Source organism: Xenopus laevis, chromosome 7S (genome assembly GCF_017654675.1).
Source record: "Xenopus laevis strain J_2021 chromosome 7S, Xenopus_laevis_v10.1, whole genome shotgun sequence".
NCBI classification, from domain to species: Eukaryota; Metazoa; Chordata; class Amphibia; order Anura; family Pipidae; genus Xenopus; species Xenopus laevis.
The window spans coordinates 7910278-7934359 of NC_054384.1; the positions used below are offsets into that span (position 1 = coordinate 7910278).

The 24082-nt window shown below is 41.4% G+C and overlaps 1 protein-coding gene across 2 annotated transcripts in view; it reads left to right on the forward strand.

Annotated features, from left to right (window-relative positions):
• Positions 1–24082, forward strand: part of phyhipl.S (phytanoyl-CoA 2-hydroxylase interacting protein-like S homeolog) — a 71107-nt gene that overhangs the window by 32145 nt on the left and 14880 nt on the right. Inside the window, exons 1-2 of one of the 2 annotated variants that reach the window (XM_041570517.1) lie at positions 2043–2139; positions 21516–21712. In XM_041570517.1, the coding sequence (XP_041426451.1) occupies positions 21548–21712 (165 nt within the window). In that variant the 5' untranslated portion in view covers positions 2043–2139; positions 21516–21547. 2 annotated transcript variants of the gene reach the window in all.

Consider the following 24082-nt stretch of genomic DNA (forward strand, 5'->3'; position numbering starts at 1 on the left):
CACCACTAACATAGATAAAAGACGAGCATTGCAGTATTTGCTAAATACAATTTGTTTCATTCTTATTTCTGCACATCTTTGTGTTTTTGGGGTGTTGTACCTTCTGATGTTAAATGGGAAGATGATTTGTTTTCCGAAAAGAAGCGGCCGGAGAGTAGTCGTGTCAGACAGTGCGTTTCAAACCATCCTAATAAATTTGCAGAAATAAATAAACACGGCAGGCTTGATAGATAAAGAGAGACATCCATTAAAGGCTTAAACTTCATATACATTTAGATTAAAAGTAATACATTCCGCTCTCTTTATCCCCAAACATAATCACAGGATTGGCTCTCAGGGTCCATCTCATAACGTAGAACACAGAAAATTGTTACTCCCTCGGAAGCCAGTAAAGGAGGACGAGATTCAGGGGGGACAGCAGATAAGTCTTGCAAAGAGATGAAGGGAAGGTAGAACAGGCTGTTTTTAGGGTAGGGCAGAAAGAGCAGCTGCTCTGGTTCCCCAGCATCAGTTCTTTGCCTTGGGTAGAAGTAGAGTATAAAGGGGAAATAATGCTGTGTAACAGCTGTTCAGTGGGAATTCTTGTAGTTCCAGGGCCGGATTTAGTGGGCGGGCTCCCAAAGGCCCTGCCCTAGCCCCAAGGTCCTAGCGCCTGCCCGTATACTCCGATCCGGTGCAGGCGCGCATGTGCTGGGGAGTGGCGCTCCCTGTTAAACAGCTGGGCAGCATGCCGCCCCTATTATTCTGCCATCCTAAGCCCAGGCCTTTGTGGCCCCGCCACAAATCCAGGACTGTGTAGTTCAACAAAAGCTGAAGTGCATCCCAGTGGAGCAATAGTTAGCAGTGCTGGGTTCTTGGTCCTCTTCCAGCCAAGGTTCTGTCTGCAAGAAGTTGTATGTTCTCCCCATATCTGGTTCATTAGCTCTTGGTAAAACTGACCCTAAGGGGATTATTTATCAAAGTCTGAATTTGTCTCAATATTTTCTGCTACAAACTCACGCTCATTTATTATTACATTATTTATTATGACATTCTCTCGAAAATTTGCAAAAAGCATAAGAAATTAGGCAAAAAGCATAAGGAATTGGAGTTTACGGGTAAAAATCCGAAAAAAATCCAAAAAATCACGAAAATCTAATTTTTTGGATTTTTCCTCAGATTTTCAAAATTTTTTCGGATTTTTCACCCGAAAACTCCAATTTCTTATGCTTTTTGTCTGAAAATTCCAGGTATTGCACGAAACCCAGTGCACATCAAAAAATCATTGGGACTTCTCCCATTGACCTACAATATATGCAAACTCGACAGGTCTGATTTTCTGATTCAGACTTTTTCATCCTCAGGGTTTAATAAAATCCGAAAAATTCGTGATTTTTAAAAAGTCAGATTTTATAAAAAATAAATCAATAATTTATCAGGATTTTTGCTTTCGGAGTTTAGTAAATAACCCCCTATGTGTATGAATCTGATAGGGACCTTCCACTGTAAGCTCCACTGAGGCAGGGACTAGTGGGAATAGTGTATAATCTCTTTAAAGCACTGTGGAATATACCACCAAAGTGTGTTGGTCATTTGTAGGCCTAATTCTCCATTCTGACTAGTCAGTCACACCAGAGTTGGATTAACCTAAATTCGTATTAGGTTGACCACCCCATGGCTTGTGATCAGTTTTATCAGCTGTATTTTGCTGTTGATGGTAGAATGGGGCCACTTGGAGGTTGGGGAGAGAGTATATGACCCTTCTATCATGACTTAAGAAAGGTCCTACTCTGCAGGAGCTATAGGGAGGTGTATCTGAGGAGCTTGAGATATGTCCAACCAAAGATCCAATATATATCCAATGGTTTGAGATCTGTAAAATTATACTTACTAGCAAAACACAAGGCTTTAGTTGTAGGGTTAAGTAAGACAGAAGCCCTAGTTTACCAAGTACTGCAAGGGAGGGACATGTAGAGGCACGGCAGGGCGGGGTGAGAGTTGGTGGCATGAGATAATGTGGTTTCCTTGACAGACATTTGGGTGTTGATTGCTAAATGTGGTATAAGGAGTGCACTGCTGCCTGCATCTGTTTCTTGGCCCTACCAGTTATCTCTCAATGCCTTAAGGGGACAGACACAAGTCATAAAACAAAAATTTGTTGTGAGTATCAACTTTATTTTATACAGGGAATGTTTAAATAATTCATGACTTTTCGAGATATATAATCAGCAAGTCAATGTACTGTACCTTAATATATTGAGCTAGTTGTATTGTGCCGTGTGAACCTACTATTATCGGCTCAGTTGGCTGATGATTGATTTGAAGATAATATCTAGGATAATATTAAATTATAAAGGGCATGTCTGTACTCTAGCAGCGACTTTTACCCTCTTCCTCTTGCTTTTCTTTCTAAATGCATTCTGGGAAGTATATTTCTTCCTGGTAGAACATTATTACTGTGGATTGTGAGGACATGTTTCTTGGACAACTACTGGAAAATAGATGACCGTCATGTAAGCAAATATGGAGCATTCTGCAGATATTTACTTGTACCCCCCATCATTAGCTGTGTACATCTGTTCCCATCTAGTAGTGGGTCCCCTATTTCTGAATCTAAAAGTCTTAGTACTTTTTTGCATGTGGGTCTCTGTAGGACTCTCCAAAGCTGTAGGCAGTGTATGTAATTTAATTCACCTTCTTTGACTTGGGGGAGCGGTGTTTGGAGACTACATGCTCTGTATTGTCTCATATATAATGTTATATGGTGTTTCTCATTTTGGAACCCATATTATTTTCCATTGGTGGGAAAACCAAAGAGAGATTAAGTTCATCATGTGTGTGTTGGCATATCAGTTGCCTTAATTGTTTTCCCATTGGATAGTTCATGGCAAACCAGAAGAGGAGAAAGCAAAACTGGAAGGGTTACTGGGGAACAGGGTGATTATTATGGTCACGGTCAGGGCCGGACTGGGAATAAAAAGCAGTCCTGGCAGCCATATAGAAATGTGCAACATTGGCAGCCAGCTCCGCTACAAGAAAATATATTGGTGATCAGTGCCCTTCCCCTTAAAACAAAAAAAAAATTGGTTGTCAGGGCCCCCAAATAGAAGTTAAGAAAAATTGGTGGCTAGTGCCCCCTCCAAAGTTAAAAAACCATTGGTGGCCAGCCCCCCAAGTTAAAAAAAACCAAAACATTAGCAACCAACCCCCCCAAGTTAAAAAAACATTGGTTGCCAGACCGCCCCTCCCCCCATAAAATTTAAAAAAAACATTGGTAGCCATGGATTTAAAGAAAAAAAAAGAACATTTGTTGTTCAGTGGAAATTTACCTTTGATCTTCTTCCAGCAGCTTCTTCTGTTGTGCTTTGTGGCCCTCAGCTTCGGCTCTGATTCGTCAGCTCACAGATTTGGCTCCCAGCAGTTTCGGCTCCCATTCATCAGCTCACAGCTTTGGCTCCCATTCACTGGCTCCCGGGTTCCCCTGGCCCATTTAACTATAAATGGAGCAGCCTATTGGGCAAATATCAGAACAGACAGATTGCCATTCAGGGCCTGGTCAAGGTGGGCAAACCCCTTGGGCATAAAGAACACCTGTAATAAAACCTGACATGTAGGAGCTGGGGTATTTGTTGATAGAGTTAAGAAACTCCTACTGATTTGAGGCATAGGGTTTTTTTCTTGGAGTGATAGGGTCCCCAGTCCAGTTTTCTTGGACATGGACCTTTGGTTTCACACCTAAGAGCTCATATTGACACGTTACTGATCGTATATACTCCAGGTGTCATACCCTTGCTACCAGGCATACAGGCAGGTTACGGTCTTAGAAGGAAGATGGACATTGTATACTCAAGTTGTGCTTTTTTTCTGGGAAAGCAAAGCCAGTTGTTGACACATGGCGCAGAAATAATCGTCGATGAGAATTTCTTTGTATAATAACTTAATAACACATCTCTCTGGTGCACAAACACAATGCAAGGTGCGGCCGTAGGTGGAATTGATATTAATGTTTCCTATTAGAGTACTCAGTATTAGAACAACTTGCATGTACAAACAAACTGCAAAGAATGTGACAAGCAGTTCCTAGTAACAGAGGCCCTGTGTTTGGGCACGTACATGAACAGTCTGTCTTATACACATCATAGGGCACAGAAGGTAACAGGTTGTATTCCTTTCAACAGATCGTGCTATCACTAGGCCTTGGGAGAGTATGAGTGGAGTGTGAGCAAGGCAGTCTACAATGGAGCCATCTTGCTATTGCTGTAACAACCTGCTTGGAGTTGAACCAGGGACCTGTGTTTCCATGCTGTCTGCATTACCGCTGCTCTATGTGAGCAGACAACTATTGCTTTCCTTGTATTGCAAGTAGGCATGGCTTGTTTCACCTGTTTTCGCACAGGTGATCTGTGTAAGCCATTAGTCTGCTTAACCCCCTGCTCTGCACGGACTCATTGCCCAATGTAGGTCTATTTCCTGAATGTGATTCTTGTCTGATTATCTGTTCCTGACCTTTGCCTGTTTTGACCTTGTTGTACCTTGTCCTGTTTGACCACTCTTCTGTATCCTGATTTTGTACCGTGTTACTGATTGATTTTGACCCGGGACTTTTTATCCTGACTACACTACTGGCTCCTGATTCTGTACTGGTGGTTACTCTCACAGCCTGTTCCACGACTTCACTCTTTGTTCCCTGTTCCTCCTGTATACTGTATGTTACCAGGGTCGGACTGGGGGGCCCGAGGCCCACCGGGACTCCAGTCCAGGGCCCCCCTACAGGCCACCGTCCCCCTGCTGCAACGCGCCGTGCGGCGCGCTTCAGTGTGTATGCGCACACGGTGGCACCCTCTGTGTGCATGCGCGCACGGCGCTGCGTCTGCACGCATGCGCACACTGCGCATCGACGAAGATTTTTTTTTTTTCCTCAAAAAACAAGATATCGGTCGAGGGGGCCTGGCCCGGCGGGGGCCCACGAGGGTCGGGGCCCACCGGGTTTTTTCCCGGTGTCCCGCCGGGCCAGTCCGACACTGTATGTTACAGTTCCCTTGCCTGCCCAAAAAGTTCTCCCTGGTCCTCTCATTTTAAGACCTGAATCTGAGTAGCGGAGGGCTCCTCTCGAAGACAAAAGCAACTGGCAGAAATGTGAGCTGAGGCCGGGACCTTGGGGTTTGTTCTGGGTTTGGGATACCATACGTGATAGTTGTCCTGAATCTTTTGGAAAATCAAATTGGAAGGTCCATATTAAGCAACATAAAACCCAACTAAGCCACCAAGCTATATCCCACTCATTTATTTATGTTGGCAAGCCTATTCCATGTTAGTGATTGGCTAAGGAATTCTTAAGGAGACACAAACATTCCCTTAAACTGACTATTTAGGGATTCCCCAACTTTCCAAATTAGGCAAATCCATCCAATAAGAATTCTCTCCATTGGTTCTATGTCAATCAATGTCATTGTTATCTAACACGTAGACATTATCAAGCAGTTTCTTTTTGCAACAAATTCTCTGTGCTACTCCAAGTTTCCCAACTCCAAGTATAGAATGCACCATTGACAACCGATATAGGGTGAAATGGTAAAATACAGGCGTGAATGTTTCCAGTCAACAGACCAGTTGAATGCTTTTCTGGTATTTTTCCCCTAGACAGCACTGTAAAGTGTAAAACCTTGTGCAGGTATGTGTGGTGTTTATACAAATGGCCTGTAGGTGTCACTGTGCACAAGAGTTATAATGTGTATACACAGTACTTTCTATACTGCTTAAGGTGTTAGAGTTGAAGTTACTGTTGAAGTGTAATGGCTGCATGATACTGCTAATAAAGCACTGTTACACTCTACTCATCCTCGGCTACCAAAACATAACAGTATGGGACCTGTTACCCAGAATGCTCAGGATTTGGGGTTTCTGGATGATGGATCTTTCTGTGATTTGGATCTTCATACCTTAAGTCTACTAGAAAATCATGTAAACATTAAATAAACCCAATAGGCTGGTTTTTTTTCCAATAAGGATTAATTATATCTTAGTTGGGATCAAGTACAAGCTACTGTTTTATTATTACAGAGAAAAGGGAAATCATGTTTAAAAATTTGAATTATTTGGATAAAATAAAGTCTATGGGAGACGGCCTTTCCTCAATTCAGAGCTTTCTGGATAACAGGTTTCCAGAAAATGGATCCCATACCTGTGCATGAACCTACAGCTAAATGTTGAATCCCTTCTCCTTTTTATCTGTCATGGTTTTATAGAAGATAAAAGGCTGACTAGAGAAAGAAAAAGACCACTTGTGTCATGCCAAATAGACAGTATACAGAAAACCGCACTGTGTGTCTCTCTCCGACTTATTAATAAAACACATTCACTGGTTTCTATTTTTATACTGATACTAATATAGAAGACGCTTCTCTAGCGGTTATGCCTTCGTTCCCATTAAGCGCAGGTAGAATCAATAGATTCTAGTGCATTATCCAGGCATGGACTTTGCTGACCTTGGCCACGTTTCCTCTACAATTTGCGTTGTGCTTTACAGGCTCGGAATGTGTAAAGGAGAACCAGCTAATAGATTAAATGTGCTACAACTGAGCGTTGCAGCCAGCGGTGATGATAATAATTTCTTTGTCAATGACCATGTTGTTCATTTAAAATACTTGATGGTGGCTGAAGCTGGTTGTTAATGGAAAGATCCACTTTTTTGATGGTCAACCATGGGCCAATCAGATCACATAGGGGTCTCATGCTTTGAGGACCACATCCTCAGCCCAAGGTGGTCAATGTCCATTAAGATTACTCAAACTTACTAATCAGTTTGAAATAAGATATGGCCATATTATGTCCCTTGATTAAAGGATAAGTAGACCGTAAATAAAAATGACTTTAAAATTGCTCAGGGTGCTTTTATAAGTACTTTTGCGATTTACATTTCATTTGAAAATAAAACAAAGATGTGTTCTAATGTTCTGCCCAGATAGGAGATGGGAAAGGCTTCTGATACGAACATACGAACATACGAACATGTCTCTGTTTTCCTTCTGAAGGCGGATCTCTTTGACTGTATAGTTACAGGAACTGACCAGCAGGTGGCTCTGTTGTTACAAAATTCATTATATTGGTAGTTAAAGGGCATGTAAAGTCTAAAATAGCTAGAAATACTGTATTTTGTATACTAAACATAAACATGAACTTACTGCACCACAAGACTAATCAAACAAATAATTTTTGCTTTCAAAGTTGGCTACAGGGGGTCACCATCTTGTAACTTTGTTAAACATCTTTGCAAGACTAAGACTGTGCACATGCTCAGTGTGGTCTGTGCTGCTTAGGGATCGTCATAAACAAAGCTGCTTGAGTTCTGCATGGCTGGGAAGTAAGGCGGGGGCTCCCCCTGCTGTTCATAAGTATAATTGTTTCCCTGCAGAGCAGTTAGGGACCGTCTGACAATTCCTATCCACAGCAGTAAATGAAGGGAGAATTTCACTGCATACAGTCAGGTTTCTTATAAAATCAGTACACATTTTTTAAGTAAAGTATATTGGAGATAGGTTTTTTTTCATTAAAGAAAGTAAAAATGGGATTTAATTTTTTTTCCTTTCCATGCCCTTTAATAAAAACTTCAATAGCTCTGAAACTGAAAAAAAAAAAAATAACATACATTAAAAAAATGCGTTTAAAACGCACATTGAGCAATGTTACAATCATTCTTTTTCAAGGTTTACTTGTCCTTTAATGGTTACTGAGCCCACCTCAGAAGCTGACATTAAGAGCCAGCTTTTTTCAATATATATAGATATATATATATATACTAAAGGCAAGTCTGTGATTGCTGGATTTAATAGGCAAGGCTGGGGATAATAATCAGACCTCTGCAGTATGACACTGAGTTTCATTGAAATTAATTTGCTGCAAAGTTGATGAAGCAAGGGATTTCAGGTAATGGACCATTGGCAGGATGCAGAATACCAGAATACCAATTATCTTACATTAGCGGCAGTTTCATTTCCTAAATACTGTAATTCAGGGCCTTCCAGCCTCTAGCTCTTGGCAGCTGATGGAGTACAGGTTAGGGATCGTGATATCGGTCTCTCCAACGAATGAATTTTATTTAATTTTATTTCACCGTCCTTGCTGGAATTATTATTGAGCCTATGGCTGTTTTGTACTTGGTAAGAGTTTCTTATTTTTTATTTACAGCTTATTTTCTGCATATAAAAACAATGTCTGATTCCAAAACCAAGGAGATTAATCATCATCATCATCATCATTTATTTATATAGCGCTGTCAAGATACGCAGTGCTTTGATTAATATTAAATTGGTTCTCTCGTGTTGCTTCTGAAACAGTCTCTACTCTTCCCAGTAGATGTTGGGGGTTCAGTTGGTTTGAGGTCAGGGCTCTGTTCAGGCCAGTCCTCAGCTCACGCTTCCACCTATAAAAACCGCCTTTCGCTTTGGGATGAGCCCTCCACTACTCGGATGCCGCCGGGTCTTTAAGGATAAGTAAACACTTAAAATAAGTGATTGTAAAATGAATGAGGGTGCTTTTCTAAGCACTTTTGTAATTTACATTCATTATTTATTTTCTTTTAATTCCAAGATATTAAGAGATACACAAACTGTTAATATGATTGAATTTTGTTCTAACAGCGCCACCTGCTGGTCAGTTTCCCACCAGTCTGACCAGCAAGTAGTCAAGGAAGTTGTCAGGAGAAAGAAAGAGGCTGCTCTGATGTTCTTCTACTTAGGAATAAAATTAGAAACCTTTCCTAAGCAGAAGAACATGTGTTGCATTGGGCATCATAGACTACACTAAAATAAAGCCTACTGGTTCCTATGAGGACATGTAATTATTCTGAATTAATTAATTATCAGGCATGTGCTGTAAATATTGAATGCATACTGTATGTGCTGTAATTCTGCAGATTGGAAGGTGGGGAGCTGTTATTGGGGGGGGCATGCTCAGAGGCACAGATCTGCACTGCTAAAATAAGGGAGTGGATCAAGACTCCAGGCACTGAGGAGTGCAAGAGTGTGCCCTTTAATGCTTAAAGGAGAACTAAAGCCAAACTAAAGAAGTACGATAGAAATGTTGTACATTATGTTTTGTCCTTCTGTACCAGCCCAAGGCAACCACAGCCCTTTAGCAGTAAAGATCTGTGTCTCCAAAGATGCCACAGTAGCTCCCCATCTTCTTTTCTGCTGATTCACTGCACATGCTCTGTGCTGCTGTCACTTACTGAGCTTAGGGAGCCACTCACAATATACAGTACACATAGAATAGAAATGTCACAATATAAGGCTGATTAGTAATTAATACACATAATTACTACATGGCAGCACAGAAACCAGTGCAATTAGCATCAGAATTTAATAATCAGCAAACCTGTAGCATCAGCTTATATTACAGCCAGGGAAGCTTATTTTCTGCAGGATAATTAGTGACGAGCCCTAAGCTTAGCTTCTCATCAGAGCCCACTGAGCATGTGAGTGTCACAGACACTTTCCAAGATGGTGACCCCCTGTGACAAGTTTGAAGTCCTGGATCATTGCTGCTATTGACAAGCTCAAACTTTAGCCTCGTGCAATAAGTTCACTATATAAAATTGTGGCATTTTTAACCACATTCCTTTTTAGCGTTTAGTTCTCCTTTAAAGGGCAAGTCAACCCCAAAATAGAAAAATGTCAAATTAAAGAAAACACAATTCTAAGCAATTGCCTACTCACATACCAGTACTTGTGTTGACGGCTATTGACTTTCGCAAATTTTTTGCAGTTTTGCAAATTGTTTATAGCTTAACAAATTTTTCCTCAGTTTCGCAAATTCTTCGGCGGAGAGAAACAGGACCGATTCGCTCATCATTAGTTATATCTTTTTGAACCATAACATAACTCATTATTTTGGTCAATCCAGGAATTCTTGGAATTTTCTTTCCAGGCTATAAAGGTTCCCCTGTACCCAGGGAGCGTGACTTATTACTTTCAAAGGGGAAGGTTGCCCTCCACTGACATATATTGTGGTTGCCTGGCAACACTGCAGTCGCTCGAATAACTCTCTTTCTCTCCTCCACCTGGGAGTTCAGAATGGAAGGTAAAGGGAAACTCACCTCTGCATGAAACTGCCGCATTTAATAGGGATATTAATAATTAATATATTCATAGGAATATTTATAATATAATAATGTTAAATGACAGATGCATTATTTATATAGGGGGGGGACTGTATTCTTTATAGAATCATATATACAGATATTTTTTAGGGCAGCAACCTTAGAAATAAAGTAGGCTTCAATATTGCTACAGGGTTATAGGGTGGACAATCCCACTTTAGATAATTTAATTGCCATTTATTTATTGCAGATAGATGCTAGGGTGAGTGACTCTTGCAGCAATGTGCAGGGAAGGAGAATTCATCTACATTTACCCACACCTTGACACATATTTTGGCTTCAGTCTTACAAATGTCATTTAAAATACAGGTATAGGATCTGTTATCCAGAACGCTCGGGAGCTGAGGTTTTCTGGATAAGGGATCTTTCCTTAATTTGGATCTCCATACATTGTCTGCTGCTAAAAAATAATTTAAACATAAGTTAAACCCTATAGGCTGGTTTTGCCCCCGATGAGGAATAATTATTAATTAGTGATGGACGTTTTGCCAAAAAATTTCCAGCGAAATCCGCGAAAAGCTGAAAAATTTGTGAAACGGTGCCTGCGTGTAGTTTTTGACACCGGCGTCCATTTTTTGCTGGCGAAAATGTGCTGACGTCCAAAAAAATGGACGTCGGCATCCATTTTTTTTTTGACGCCAGCGAATTTTCGCTGCGGTTTCGCAAATTTATGTATCACAGCGAGTTCGCGTCTGGTGAATAAATTCGCCCATCACTATTATTAATCCTTAATAATTAGTTATTTAATCTTAGTTGGGATCAGGTACAAGGTGCTGTTTTACATATCTCCCAACTGTCCCTTTTTCGGAGGGACAGTCCCTCTTTTGACAGCTCAACCCGCAGTCCCTCATTTGTACTGGAAAGTCCCTCTTTTCTCTGCACTGAACAGCCAGAAAAAGAAACAAAATTTCTCACTTAATTGGCTTTTAGCAGAGAGCCCAGAACAGCCACAGGTGCAAATAAGATACTTTGTAACAATTTTGAGACACAAAAACACAGTTTAGATAAGGAGAAATATTTTTAAACTTTCATAACCTGCCAAATTTTGTAAAACAAACATGGTAATTAGTGGGTGTGGCCACAGAAAGGGGTGTGGTCAAAAAATTGCTGCGCTACATGCGGAAAAATTTTTTTTGTCCCTCTTTTTACTTCGAAAATGTTGGGAGGTATGTGTTTTATTGTTACAGAGAAAAAGGGAATCGTTTGAATTTGGATAAAATGGAGTCTATGGGAGACGGCCTTTCTGTGATTCGGAGTTTTCTGTATAACAGGTTTCCGGATAATGGATCCCATACCTACAATAATAATAATAACAAGAGGGATGGCACTGTTCTATGTGCCCCTGTCTGGGATATTAAAGTGATATTTATTTTATTTTTAAAGGGTGAATGCAAATGATTCTCCAAAAAGAAGAGATTGGTAGGGATAGAACGTCATTGTGACTTACAGGCACTGCTGTTATAATAGTCTGTATCACTTCTACTAAAGGGGTTGGTCGCAGTGATCTGTCATTTGTATTTAAAAGGCCATATTTGCCCACAACGTTTTCAGCCAGCGGAGGAATGGCCAAGTCAGTTTCTATTGAAGCAAATGACAGTCGGGATTTGGGCACCACCTGTGCCATGAGCCTAAAGGTGGCTGTAGACGTAGAGATTCGCTCATTGCAGTGGGCGATATTGGGCTGATCCGATCGCGGGCCCTAGGGCCCAGTGATCGGATTATAATTGATCCAATACAGGCGATTTTTAACCTGCCCAACTTTCGGCCAGATATCGATTGGGGAAGCCCGTCGGGGGCCCCCATACACGGGCCAATAAGCTGCCAACTCTGTCTGTCGGCAGCTTTTATCGGCCCGTGTATGGAGGCCTCTGAGAGTTATGGTTAAAGGAACAGTTCAGTATAAAAATAAAAACTGGGTAAATAGATAGGCTGTGCAAAATAAAAAAATGTTTCTAATATAGTTAGTTAGCCAAAAATGTAATGTATAAAGGCTGGAGTGACTGGATGTGTAACATAATAGCCAGAACACTACTTCCTGCTTTTCAGCTCTCTAACTCTGAGTTAGTCAGTGACTATAAGGGGGGCCACATGGGACATAACTGTTCAATGAGTTTGTAATTGATCCTCAGCATTCAGCTCAGATTCAAAAGCAACAGTTATGTCCCATGTGGCCCCCCCCTCAAGTCAGTGATTGGCAGGGACACGGGGAAAAAACCCGGTGGGCCTCCAGCCCTTGTGGGCACCGCCGACCCAGATCCGCGATCTTCAGGCGGTTTCCTATTGGGGGGGCGGTGTCTTGCATAAACGCCATAATCTGGGTTTCAATCATCACAGCTGCAAAGATTTGGGGATTAATGAAACTGACAGTTGGATGTGTAGGATTAAACTCTATTTACTGGGATAAACCCATCTTGCTTTAAACAAAAAGATTAAAAAAAAACCAACAAAATCTATTGCCTGGCGGCTATTTAACTGCATGAGTCACAGATTTCCTGAAACAGTTCAAGTGAATGGAATTCATGCTGCTGAATGGGATTGAGGTCGGGAGGGAATACATATCGCTGGATATAGACAAGGAAAGGTTTCTAGGAATATAATGTTCTGACCAAATGGTACAGGGCTATGCTGCCATTATAATCAAGCCATTTCATGAAATTCAGGTTTTGGGGGATTCTGGGAGTTGTAGTTTAGCATCAGGCAGAGAGTCTTCTTTTAGATGTTAGTGATCGCATGAAAAAAAAAAAACATTTGCAATGTATGAAACTACAACTCCCCGCACCCCCTGAGAGCTTTCCCTGGTTAAAATAAGCGTAAACGACTACACAATATAATATTAGGTAATGGGTTGTTTTACCAATGGCATTGTGTGGCCTAAATATATTGGCCTCCTTGTCTTAAAATAAAGAGATCTTTCTGTAATTTGGATCTCCATATTTTAGGTCTACAAAAAATCATTTAAAGTGGTGGTTCGCCTTTTTATTGTGTTAAAGAATGGCCAATTCTGGGGTTTTCTGGATAAGGGATCTTTCCTTAATTTGGATCTTCATACCTTAAGTCTACTAGAAAATCATATAAAAATTAAATAAAGCCAATAGGCTGGTTTTGCCTTCAATAAGACCGGAATATGAATAGGAGAGGCCTGAATAGAATGATGAGTAATAAAAAAGTAGCAATAATGTGCAGCCTTACAGAGCATTTGCTTTTTAAGATGGGGTCAATGACCCCCATTTGAAATCTGTAAAGAGTCAGAAAAATAATTCAGAAAAGTAAAAAAAAAAATAATGTAGACCAATTGAAAAGTTGCTTAGAATTGACCATTCTAAAACACAATAACAGTTAACTTGAAGGTGAGGCACCGCTTTAAGGTGAATGTCACATGTGGTGCTTCCTCCAATTCCAGGGGGGAAACCGCCATTACTCCCCACGACTGCCATATTTACATAATAACAGAATGGCGTAAAATGTTAGCTATAGGGCAAAACCAGGAAATATAAAGTAAATTATGCTTTTTAACCTCTAGATTCTAAAATAAGAACTTTTGGGACAATTCCAGGTATAGGATCCATTATCCAGAAAAGGATAACAGACTCCATTTTATCCAAATAATCCATATTTTAAAAATGCACTTCCATTTTCTCTGTAATAATAAAACAGTCGCTTGTACTTGATCCCAACTCAGATATAATTGATCCCTATTGGAAGCAAAAAGCAGCCTATTGGGTTTATTTAATGATTACATGATTTTATATTAGACTTAAGGTATGGAGATCCAAATTATGGAAAGATCCGTTATACGGAAATCCCCAGGACCTGAGCATTCTGGATAAAAGGTCCCATACCGGTACGTCTTTTGGGCACGAAGAAGGGACATAAATGACCTCAAATACTCTCATTGAATAATCTACTAAATTAATAAAGGTAACTAAGGTATCACTTAGCCTTTGGCAGTCCTATTTGTTTAATAGAAGTCATTTTTAGTGATGGGCGAATTTATTCGCCAGGCGCGAATTCGCGGCGAATTTGCACAATTCGCCGCCAGCGAATAAATTCGCGAAATGCCTGCGAAAATTCGAAAACGGGCGCCGGCGTCACAAAAACGGGCGCCGGCGTCAAAAACGAGACGCCGGTGCCGTATCGCGAATTTTTCGCCATTTCACGAATTTTGTGCGAAATTCGTAAATTTTTCAGCGAAGCGAAACGCCGCAAATTCGCCCATCACTAGTCATTTTCTCCACTTCTTCATTCTTCCAGCTTTCTAGCAATATCCCCTGTATGGCGATACCTACAGATGAGCAGTCACATTGCAGAATGAATATCTCATGGAAGCAAATATGCTATTTGGCTCAATTTATGAAAACAACCATTTCTTATCAGCCATTCGGTGTCCGAAATGATTTGGTAGAATCTTACTTTCCCTTGTACGTCTCACGGAACGGCGAATGTCTTTATTTTAGGAAACGCCGGAGGAAGGGAGGAAGCTCTGTGCAAATTACTGGTGGTTCATGAATAAAATGCAGGCGTAATAAGAGGCTGCAGGTGGTTCTGCATCTTGATTTACATGCCTGTTAGACTGATTGAGAGAGGATGAAAGTGAAACTGATGGAATGTTATGAGCCAATTCACACGGGCAGATCACAATGTGACATTTATTGGATGTAAGACAAAAAGGGCAGAAAATATCTTGAGAAAGGCGAGGACTTTTTCTTTCTGTTTACGTGTATTTCTGCTTAACCTTTTGCATTTGCCCTGTTCGATTTCAGATCAGCAAATATATCTATTATATTTATATCTATGGATCTGGGTCCTGGGGGTTCCTAAGCAAACATGTCCTACCAATCAGGAGGCTGAGTTCACACTAAAGCTGGACATATATGTGCAGATTTACCTTCATATTGGACGAGTGATCGTTTGGTGCCATCTCCCGACCTGCCACTAACTATTCAGATCAAATTAAGTAGTAAAAGAACAGATCAGACAATATTCTGCCCCTGACAGCATTTGTACAAAAGTTCTGTCCGACAAAAGCTGGTGACAGTCTCCCAGGGTCGGACTGGGGGGCCCGGGGCCCACCGGGACTGGTGTCCAGGGCCCCCCTCTGGCCCCCGCTACCTATGCGAATTGCCCAGGCAGCGCATGGCGCATGCGCAAACGGCGCTAGGCGCGCATGCGTAAACGGCGCTCGGCACGCATGCGCAAACGGCGCTGCAATGCGCCGAATTTTTTTTTTAAAAAACTGGTTGGGAGAGGGGATCTGGCCCGGCGGGGGCCCACTAGGGTTGGGCCCACCGGGTATTTTCCCGGTATCAGTCCGACACTGCAGTCTCCCACTGATATCGTCAGATCGGCAATACCTGCAGAGATATTATCGGTAGCCGGCAGAATTTTCTAACCTGTCCGATCAACTGAACGACCGATCGCCATCGTGACACTCCACACACAGCCCAAAAATCATACGATCAAATCTTTGCCAGCTTTAGGGCTCTTACTGACAAGCGTTTTTACCTGCGCTCCCCTGCGTTCCGTTTTTCTGCATTTAGCCGCAGGGGAGCGCAGGAATAGACTCATTACATTTCTTCCAATGGGGCTGTACTCACACAGGCGTGTGTAGGCGCCGAACGCAGGTTGAGACGCAACATGCTGCATTTTTCCAGCGTTCGTCGCCTACACGCTCCCCTGCGGCTGAACGCAGAAAAACGGAACGCAGGGGAGCGCAGGTAAAAACGCTCGTCGGTAAGAGCCCTTAAGGTGGCCATAGACACAAAAATCCGCTCGTTTGGCAACATCGCCAAACGAGCGGATCTTTCCCCGATATGTCATTATAATACACAAAAGCCATGAATATCCTGTAAATTATATCCTTATAAACGGTGAGTTCTGATGTCATCAGTTATAAACGGTGAGTTCTGATGTCATTTCTGTCACATGACTCATTGAAATTTGTGTATTATAATAAATAAAGTACCCCCTGTTGCAAAATATGAGGATATTAGAAGTTACCTCGAAATTTCCATGACCTGTATAAAAGCACTCGGCCTTCAGCCTCGTGTTTTTATATGGTCATGAAACTCCTCGGTAACTTATAATATCCTTATATTTTACAAGAGGGGGTACTTTATTCACTATATATCGGGGGTAATCTGATTGTTCGGTCGTATGGCTGAACGATCCGATTACGATGTGCCATGGGCTCCGGCAGGATCGGTCGGGTCAAAATCAAACCTGACCGATCGACCAAACGACCGATCTCCCCCGGACAAAAGATGTCGGCACACACGATCCGAAAATTATACGAATCCTCGATTCGTATGATAGGATCTGTGTGTCTATGGCCACCATTACAGATGAAGTCAGGAAATCAATGTGCAGCTTCTTTGCATCACTTTATCTGATCACCGTCCTCCCCAATCCCCCGACCACAAAGCCCCCTCTGCTCCGATCCAGTTTGGCCAGACTCTTGGTTTTGGCTAGGGTTGCCATCTGGCTGATAAAAATGATGCTTGAGGCCAATGTTATTAATAGGAAAAAAACGGCAAGAAAATAAGTAGGCCGGTATTTTTTTCCAGAAAAGGTGGCAACCCTAGTTTTGGCCGAATCTATTTCTTGGATTCGGCAGAATCCATTTGGTGCATCTTTAACCCAAAACTTTTTTAGAACACAGTGCATGGTACAAAGGGGCAAATTCACTAAGCGTCGAAGCGCCGAACGCTAGCGTTTGTCATTTTCGTTACTGCGCAAATTCACTAACGAACGCTGGCGTAGTTTCGCTAGTGTTACTTCGCACCCTTACGCCTGGTGAAGTTTCGCTAGCGACGTAACTACGCAAATTCACTAACGCGCGCAGTGTACTGAACGCTACCTTTTACGCCAGACTTCCTTCGCCACCTCAGACCAGGCGAAGCGCAATAGAGTAGATAGGGATTGCTTCAAAAAAAGTCAAAATTTTTTCTAAGTCCCAAAAAACGCTGGCGTGTTTTCTACATTATGGGTGATAGGTTGAAAAAGATCGAACATTTTTTTGGGGCTCCCCTCCTTCCCCCCTACATTTCCTGACTCATGGCAACTTAACTATACAGTGGGCACATGTGTAGGGCAAAATAAAATGTTTATTTGATGATTTGAAGGTTTTCTAGCCATTTGGAGTGCTGATACGTATTCCTCCATTGAAATTTGAATTTCGCGCCGTATGCAAATTAGCATTCGCTAGCGTAACTTCGCTTTACTTAGCGAATCAACGCTAGCGCAACTTCGCAACCTTACGCTACCCCTGAGCACAACTTCGGATTTTAGTGAATTTGCGAAGCGCTGGCGAAACTACGCCTGGCGAAGTGTGGCGAAGTGCGGCGAAGTTACGCATCTTAGTGAATTTGCCCCATAGTGCAGTTTTTAGACACCATGTTATTTCCCCATAATGCAACATTTTGTACCAGAATTCCAGCTTCATTACAAGCTCGCACTATGGATACATTTCTTTTTCTCCTGCAATTTCTCGTGCAGTTGGAGGGCGTGTAGGAGAATACTTGTGCCCTGACAGCGTTATGTCCTTATTCACATGAGCTAAATGTTCAAGTGTTTTTATATTCAGATTTTTGCATTCACGCTTCATATGATTCAGTGGAGACTGCAGTGACGCTCGACAGCGCAGTGATGCTAGCAATACAAGCCTGGGATAACAACATGCATTTTACATGCAATTATTGTCGCTGAATTTAGAAAACACCTGTATGCAGGGAGGGTTATGCATAATATATCAGGCAATCAGAGGCAGAGCAATGTCAGTCCCTTGCTGTGCGTTTGTTTCGGAGTGTTCAGCTCTCCAGAGAAAGTGCCCAATGTCGCTTTATATCAGCGCTCTCCGACTGTTTCCATGTAACAGGCTCATTACTTGACGTATCCATGAAAGCGTTTATAATCTAAAGGTGAGACTCAGGGTGGGTGATGTAATGTGTGGGTACATAACAACAAACAATAAAGGAAATAATGTCCCTATATGGTACATAATCAAGGAATTCCATGACCATATAAAGGCACAAGGCCACAGGCTTTTATAAAGGTCATGGAATGTCATGGTGACTTCTTCTAACCTGGGAATGGTTGTATTAGTAGGGTGCTTCCTCTGGAAATGGCTTTGAAAAGTAGGGTGCAGCTTTGGGAATTGTATTAGTAGGGTGCTTCCTCTGGAAATGGCTTTGAAAAGTAGGGTGCAGCTTTGGGAATTGTATTAGTAGGGTGCTACTCTGGTAATGGCTATGATATGTAGGGTGCTTCTCTGGGAATGACTTTGATATGTAGGGTGCTGCTCTGGGAATTGTTGTATTAGTAGGGCACTTCCTCTGGAAATGGATTTGAAAAGTAGGGTGCTGCTTTGGGAATTGTTGTATTAGTAGGGTGCTACTCTGGGAATGTTGTATTAGTAGGGCACTTCCTCTGGAAATGGCTTTGATAAGTAGGTTGCTACTCTGGGAATGTTGTATTAGTAGGGCACTTTTCTCTGGAAATGGATTTGAAAAGTAGGGTGCTGCTTTGGGAATTGTTGTATTAGTAGGGTGCTACTCTGGGAATGTTGTATTAGTAGGGCACTTCCTCTGGAAATGGCTTTGAAAAGTAGGGTGCAGCTTTGGGAATTGTTGTATTAGTAGGGTGCTACTCTGGGAATGGCTATGATATGTAGGGTGCTTCCCTGGGAATGACTTTGATATGTAGGGTGCTGCTCTGGGAATTGTTGTATTAGTAAGGTGCTACTCTGGGAATGGCTTTGATAAGTAGGGTGCTACTCTGAGAATGGCTATGATATGTAGGGTGCTGCTATGGGAATGGTTGTATTAGTAGGGTGATCCTTTGGGAATGGCTTTGATAGGCAGGCTGCTGCTTGGGAATGATTTAATAGGTAGGGTGCTCCTCTGGAAATAGTTATATAGGTTGGGTGCTGCTCTGGGAATGGTAATATAGGTAGGGTGCTGTTCTGGAAATGGTTTTACAGGAACAATTCTCAGTATGGATTCCAAATGTAGGGTGATGGTTGTGTAATGTCTCCTAGGTGTGCACTTGAGGAGGGAGAAAAGTTTGAGGTCACTGAAAAGACCAATCGAGTTCAATTTGGATAGAACCTAAAAATAAGTATTGTGAAATAAGGGGGACTTTAGAAGCAAGTGTAGGAGAGACGAGGAGTGCTAGGTTATTTTTGTGTACTCCATAATTTGTGAACATTTTTATCCAATGAAGAGTGAACATTGTTACTGTATGTTCTTGTTATGTGAGTCCTGCAGAAGCATCTTGGGTCAAGTGGAGATGACTGGAGACCTGCAGGCTCTGCACTATATTGATCATTATATTCAGACAAACAACAATTTCAGAATAAATTCAACTTGATAATGTCCTGATCACCCAAACCCATGGATAGGGAGGGCCCAATTTCTGCCAGTGAACCTGGGGGTCTGACAGTTGTGACTAGATCAGAGTTGTATTTTTATGCTGTAGAAAAGCTACAGGGGCTTGTTACTATTTATCTCTCAACTGGGCAGAGATCTTTAGACTAGGGATGCACCGAATCCAGGATTCAGAGTCAACTTTGACAATGTCGCCCATTTTGACGCCGACGAATTGTCGCCGGCATCAAAATCGCTGTTTTGCTAATTTTTCACCAGTTTCGCAAATTTCGCGGGAAATTCATGGCGTAGCGGGACAAATTTGCCCATCACTACTTATTTATGTTGATTTGTTGTACAGTACGGAAAGATGACGTGGATACTGTACATACAGTTCTAGACACAGAGAGTACGTCAGTAAGTGAACGGCTTATTTAATGTGCCAAATGAAACGATACAAAGAAGTCAAACAGAAAGCCAGAGGGGAGAGAGAGAGAGAAAGAGAGAAAGAAAGGAGACAGACAGATGTGAGTGGGATAATCAGAGACAAACCCCAGTGAAGGCAACTCCGTGACAAAGCCATACAATTTACACAGACAGAGGAGACAGGAGAACAGGAGCAGGGACAGACAAGTGAGGCAGCCACGGACAGACACCGACAGCTCCATGAGATACATGGAGACCAATGGGTTAACGATCAAGCAAGGTTTTAAGGAACAGTAACACCAAACAAATTAAGTGTTTGTAATGAATGGCAATGTAATGTAGTGCTGTCCTGCACTGGTAAGACGGGTATTTTCTTCAGAAACACTACTATAGTTCATATAAACAAGCTGTTTTGTAGCCATGGGGGCAGCCATTCAAACAGAGGATACACAGTAGATAACAGATAAGTTATAAAGAATCCCATTGTATACTACAGAGCTTATCTGTTATCTGCTGTGTATCCTGTGTCTCTTCTTTTTCCAGCTTGAATGGCTGCCTTCATGGCTACACAGCAGCTTGTTTATATAAACTATAGTAGTACTTATCTGTTATCTACTGTGTATCCTGTGCTTGAATGGCTGCCCCCATGGCTACACAGCAGCTTGTTTATATAAACTATAGTAGTACTTATCTGTTATCTACTGTGTATCCTGTGCTTGAATGGCTGCCCCCATGGCTACACAGCAGTGTGTTTATATAAACTATAGTAGTACTTATCTGTTATCTACTGTGTATCCTGTGCTTGAGTGGCTGCCCCCATGGCTACACAGCAGCTTGTTTATATAAACTATAGTAGTACTTATCTGTTATCTACTGTGTATCCTGTGCTTGAATGGCTGCCCCCATGGCTACACAGCAGCTTGTTTATATAAACTATAGTAGTACTTATCTGTTATCTACTGTGTAGCCTGTGCTTGAATGGCTGCCCCATGGCTACACAGCAGCTTGTTTATAGAAACTATTTTAGAGTTTCTAAAGCAAACACACCAGTTTTACCAGTACAGGGCAACACTACATGAAACACTGCATTATATACTACACTTATTGGGTGTTACTGTTCCTGACTACTACACTTATTGGGTGTTACTGCTTGAATGGCTGCCCCCATGGCTACACAGCAGCTTGTTTATATAAACTATAGTCCTGGTGACCCCCCCCCCACACACACACACAGCTGCTTCAAAAAGACACAAGAAAAAGACGCTCAAAAAAAGAAAATAGAATGTAATTGAAAAATGTCTTTATTTCTGGTCGGAAACCAACTGAACTGAAAAAAGTACTGGAAGCTGAACCATTTTTAAGTTGTTAATGTCTCCATCTGACTTGTCGCTTCCCCATTACCCTCCTACTGTGTAACTATCCCCTTACAAGATGCCAGCAGGGGGCAGCACAGGGCGAGTAGCCAAATAAAACTAGGAATCAAAGCACCTACATTGCATCATTCTTGCATTATGTCAACTATAATACAATGATGACATCATGATTCTGTCTCCTTATTCAATATCATAACATCCAATGTGGTTTCCATGCAGGGAATAAATCACAGGACAGCGGCATTGCAGAAATGGAAGAGCTTCCCGTCCCTCACAACATCAAAATCAGCAACATCACATGCGACTCCTTCAAGATCTCTTGGGATATGGATCCCAAATCCAAGGACCGGATCACGCACTACTTCGTTGATTTGAACAAAAAAGAGAACAAGAATTCCAATAAGTTTAAACACAAGGTAAGGGGCTTCTGCTATATATATATATATTTCAAAATATATATAAGACTCCAAAAATCCGCACACGCTATCAACTGTCGACTGAGTGTCGGGTGCTGTGCTGTAGTTGAACGTTGTACAAGACCAGAGAATAGCACGCACACCGTTTCTACTTTACTCCAATGGGTTTATTTCAAATACAAAAATTAGTTACATCGGTTATACATCGACGTTTCGGTTGTGGTCTACAACCTTTATCAAGATGTGTTTCTTAATCAATGCCATTGATTAAGAAACACATCTTGATAAAGGTTGTAGACCACAACCGAAACGTCGATGTATAACCGATGTAACTAATTTTTGTATTTGAAATAAACCCATTGGAGTAAAGAAGAAACGGTGTGCGTGCTATTCTCTGGTCTTATATATATATATATATATATATATATATATATATATATATATATATATATATATATATATATATATATATATATATATATATTAGGCCTACTGCTGTCACCTGCAACAAATATCAGAATTAATATGTTTGGTCTTATTAAATGTAAGATATTAATACAGGCTTGAAATGGTCATGGAAGTGTCCTTCATCCTGACCCATGGGCTGCTAATTGTGGGGCCACATGGGTCTAGATCTAATGTATAGTCACCCCAGTACCCCTAACATAATGTGCAGTGATGTAACAAGTCACTTGAAGGCCAAAATAGGCATAGAAATAAGCAAAATAGGACATACCTTCCCATGGATATACAAATGAGGCGTAGACTTGGCCACAGAGCATGCTCTCCTTTTGAAATGCACAGGGATTCACCAAGTCCCAGGTTTTTCAGTATACAAACCATATTTAACCACTTGATATAACATTTAATAACATTAAATGTAAGATATGAATATATACAGGCTTGAAATGGTCATGGAAGTGTCCTTCATCTTGACATGGGCAGCTAATTGTGGGGCCACATGGGTCTAGAAGATGGTTGAGATCTAATGTATAGTCACCCCAAGCCCCCCAACATAATGTGCAGTGATGTAACAAGTCACTTGAAGGCCAAAATATGCATAACATTAAGCAAAATAGGTCATACCCTCCCATGGATATACAAATAAGGCAGAAACTTGGCCACAGAGCATGCTCTCCTTTTGAAATGCACAGGGATTCACCAAGTCCCAGATTTGTTCTAGGGTTTTTCAGGATACAAACCGCTTGATATAACATGACTTTTGATCACTGAACAGCTGAACGTGATAATGTTTTTCATAGGCCGAATTTTTTGTCTTTTTTTTGCCCATTTTACAAATGCCTATTCAGGTTCTGATTCAGTTCGTTTGGATTCAGTGTTTGGCTGGATCCTAAATCCGGATTTGGTGCATCCCCATGTTAGAAACAATCAGCCTACACAAAGAAAAATAAATTATGACCATGTAAATGAGAGTTGCTAGACAATTATATGTGTGAGATATGTTAGAAATTGTATTTTATTTAAGTTAACTTTTAGTAAGTCCTCCAGACTGGAGATGATGGTGCGGTGGGACTACGGGGGTCATCCTTGCCTTGGGATCCAAAGATCCTTGGCCTGGATCTGCTGCATGTCGTGCATTATGCATGTGAAATGATTAATTAGTCAACCGGCTTGTAATTTTAATATATTGCAGGCACTGACATTTTAAGGTGACAGCCAACAAATGCAGTGGGTATGGCAGCCAGTGGGTATGGGTTATTTGGGTATATATTTTACGGCTGAATGAGGGCTTGGGCTCGTGCATTTCCATGAGTAGAGTGTGTACTAACACAGAGCTGAGTATCTGTAATATATATAATATGCATTTTGTTGCCACCACTTGGATTTCAAAGGATTGGCAGGTGCGTGTGAAGTGGAAGTTGTTTTAGGTGGAGACACAACTATATTATTAAGTTTTGGGTGGAGAGGTTAAAGAAGAAATAGTTCCCTGTGAGAACCTACCTAAGCATAAGTAAACCTTTAAAATAAATGAATGTACAATTGATGAGAGTGCTATTCTAAGAACTTTTGTAATTTATATCCATTAATTTTTTTCTTTTAATTCCAAGATATTAAGGGATACATGTACTGTTAATATGCATGAATTTTGTTACAACAGCGCCACCTGCTGGTCAGTTTCCCACCAGTCTGACCACCAAGTAGTCAAGGAAGTTGTCAGGAGAAAGAAAGAGGCTGCTCTGATGTTCTTCTGCTTAGGAAAGATTTGAGAAAGGTTTCTAATTGTTTTCCTAAGCAGAAGAACATCAGAGCAGACTCGTTCTTTCTCCTACAAAAGTTCTTAGAATAGCCTCTTCATCAGTTTTGCATTCACTTATTTTAAAGGTTTACTTATCCTTTAAGGGTGATGAC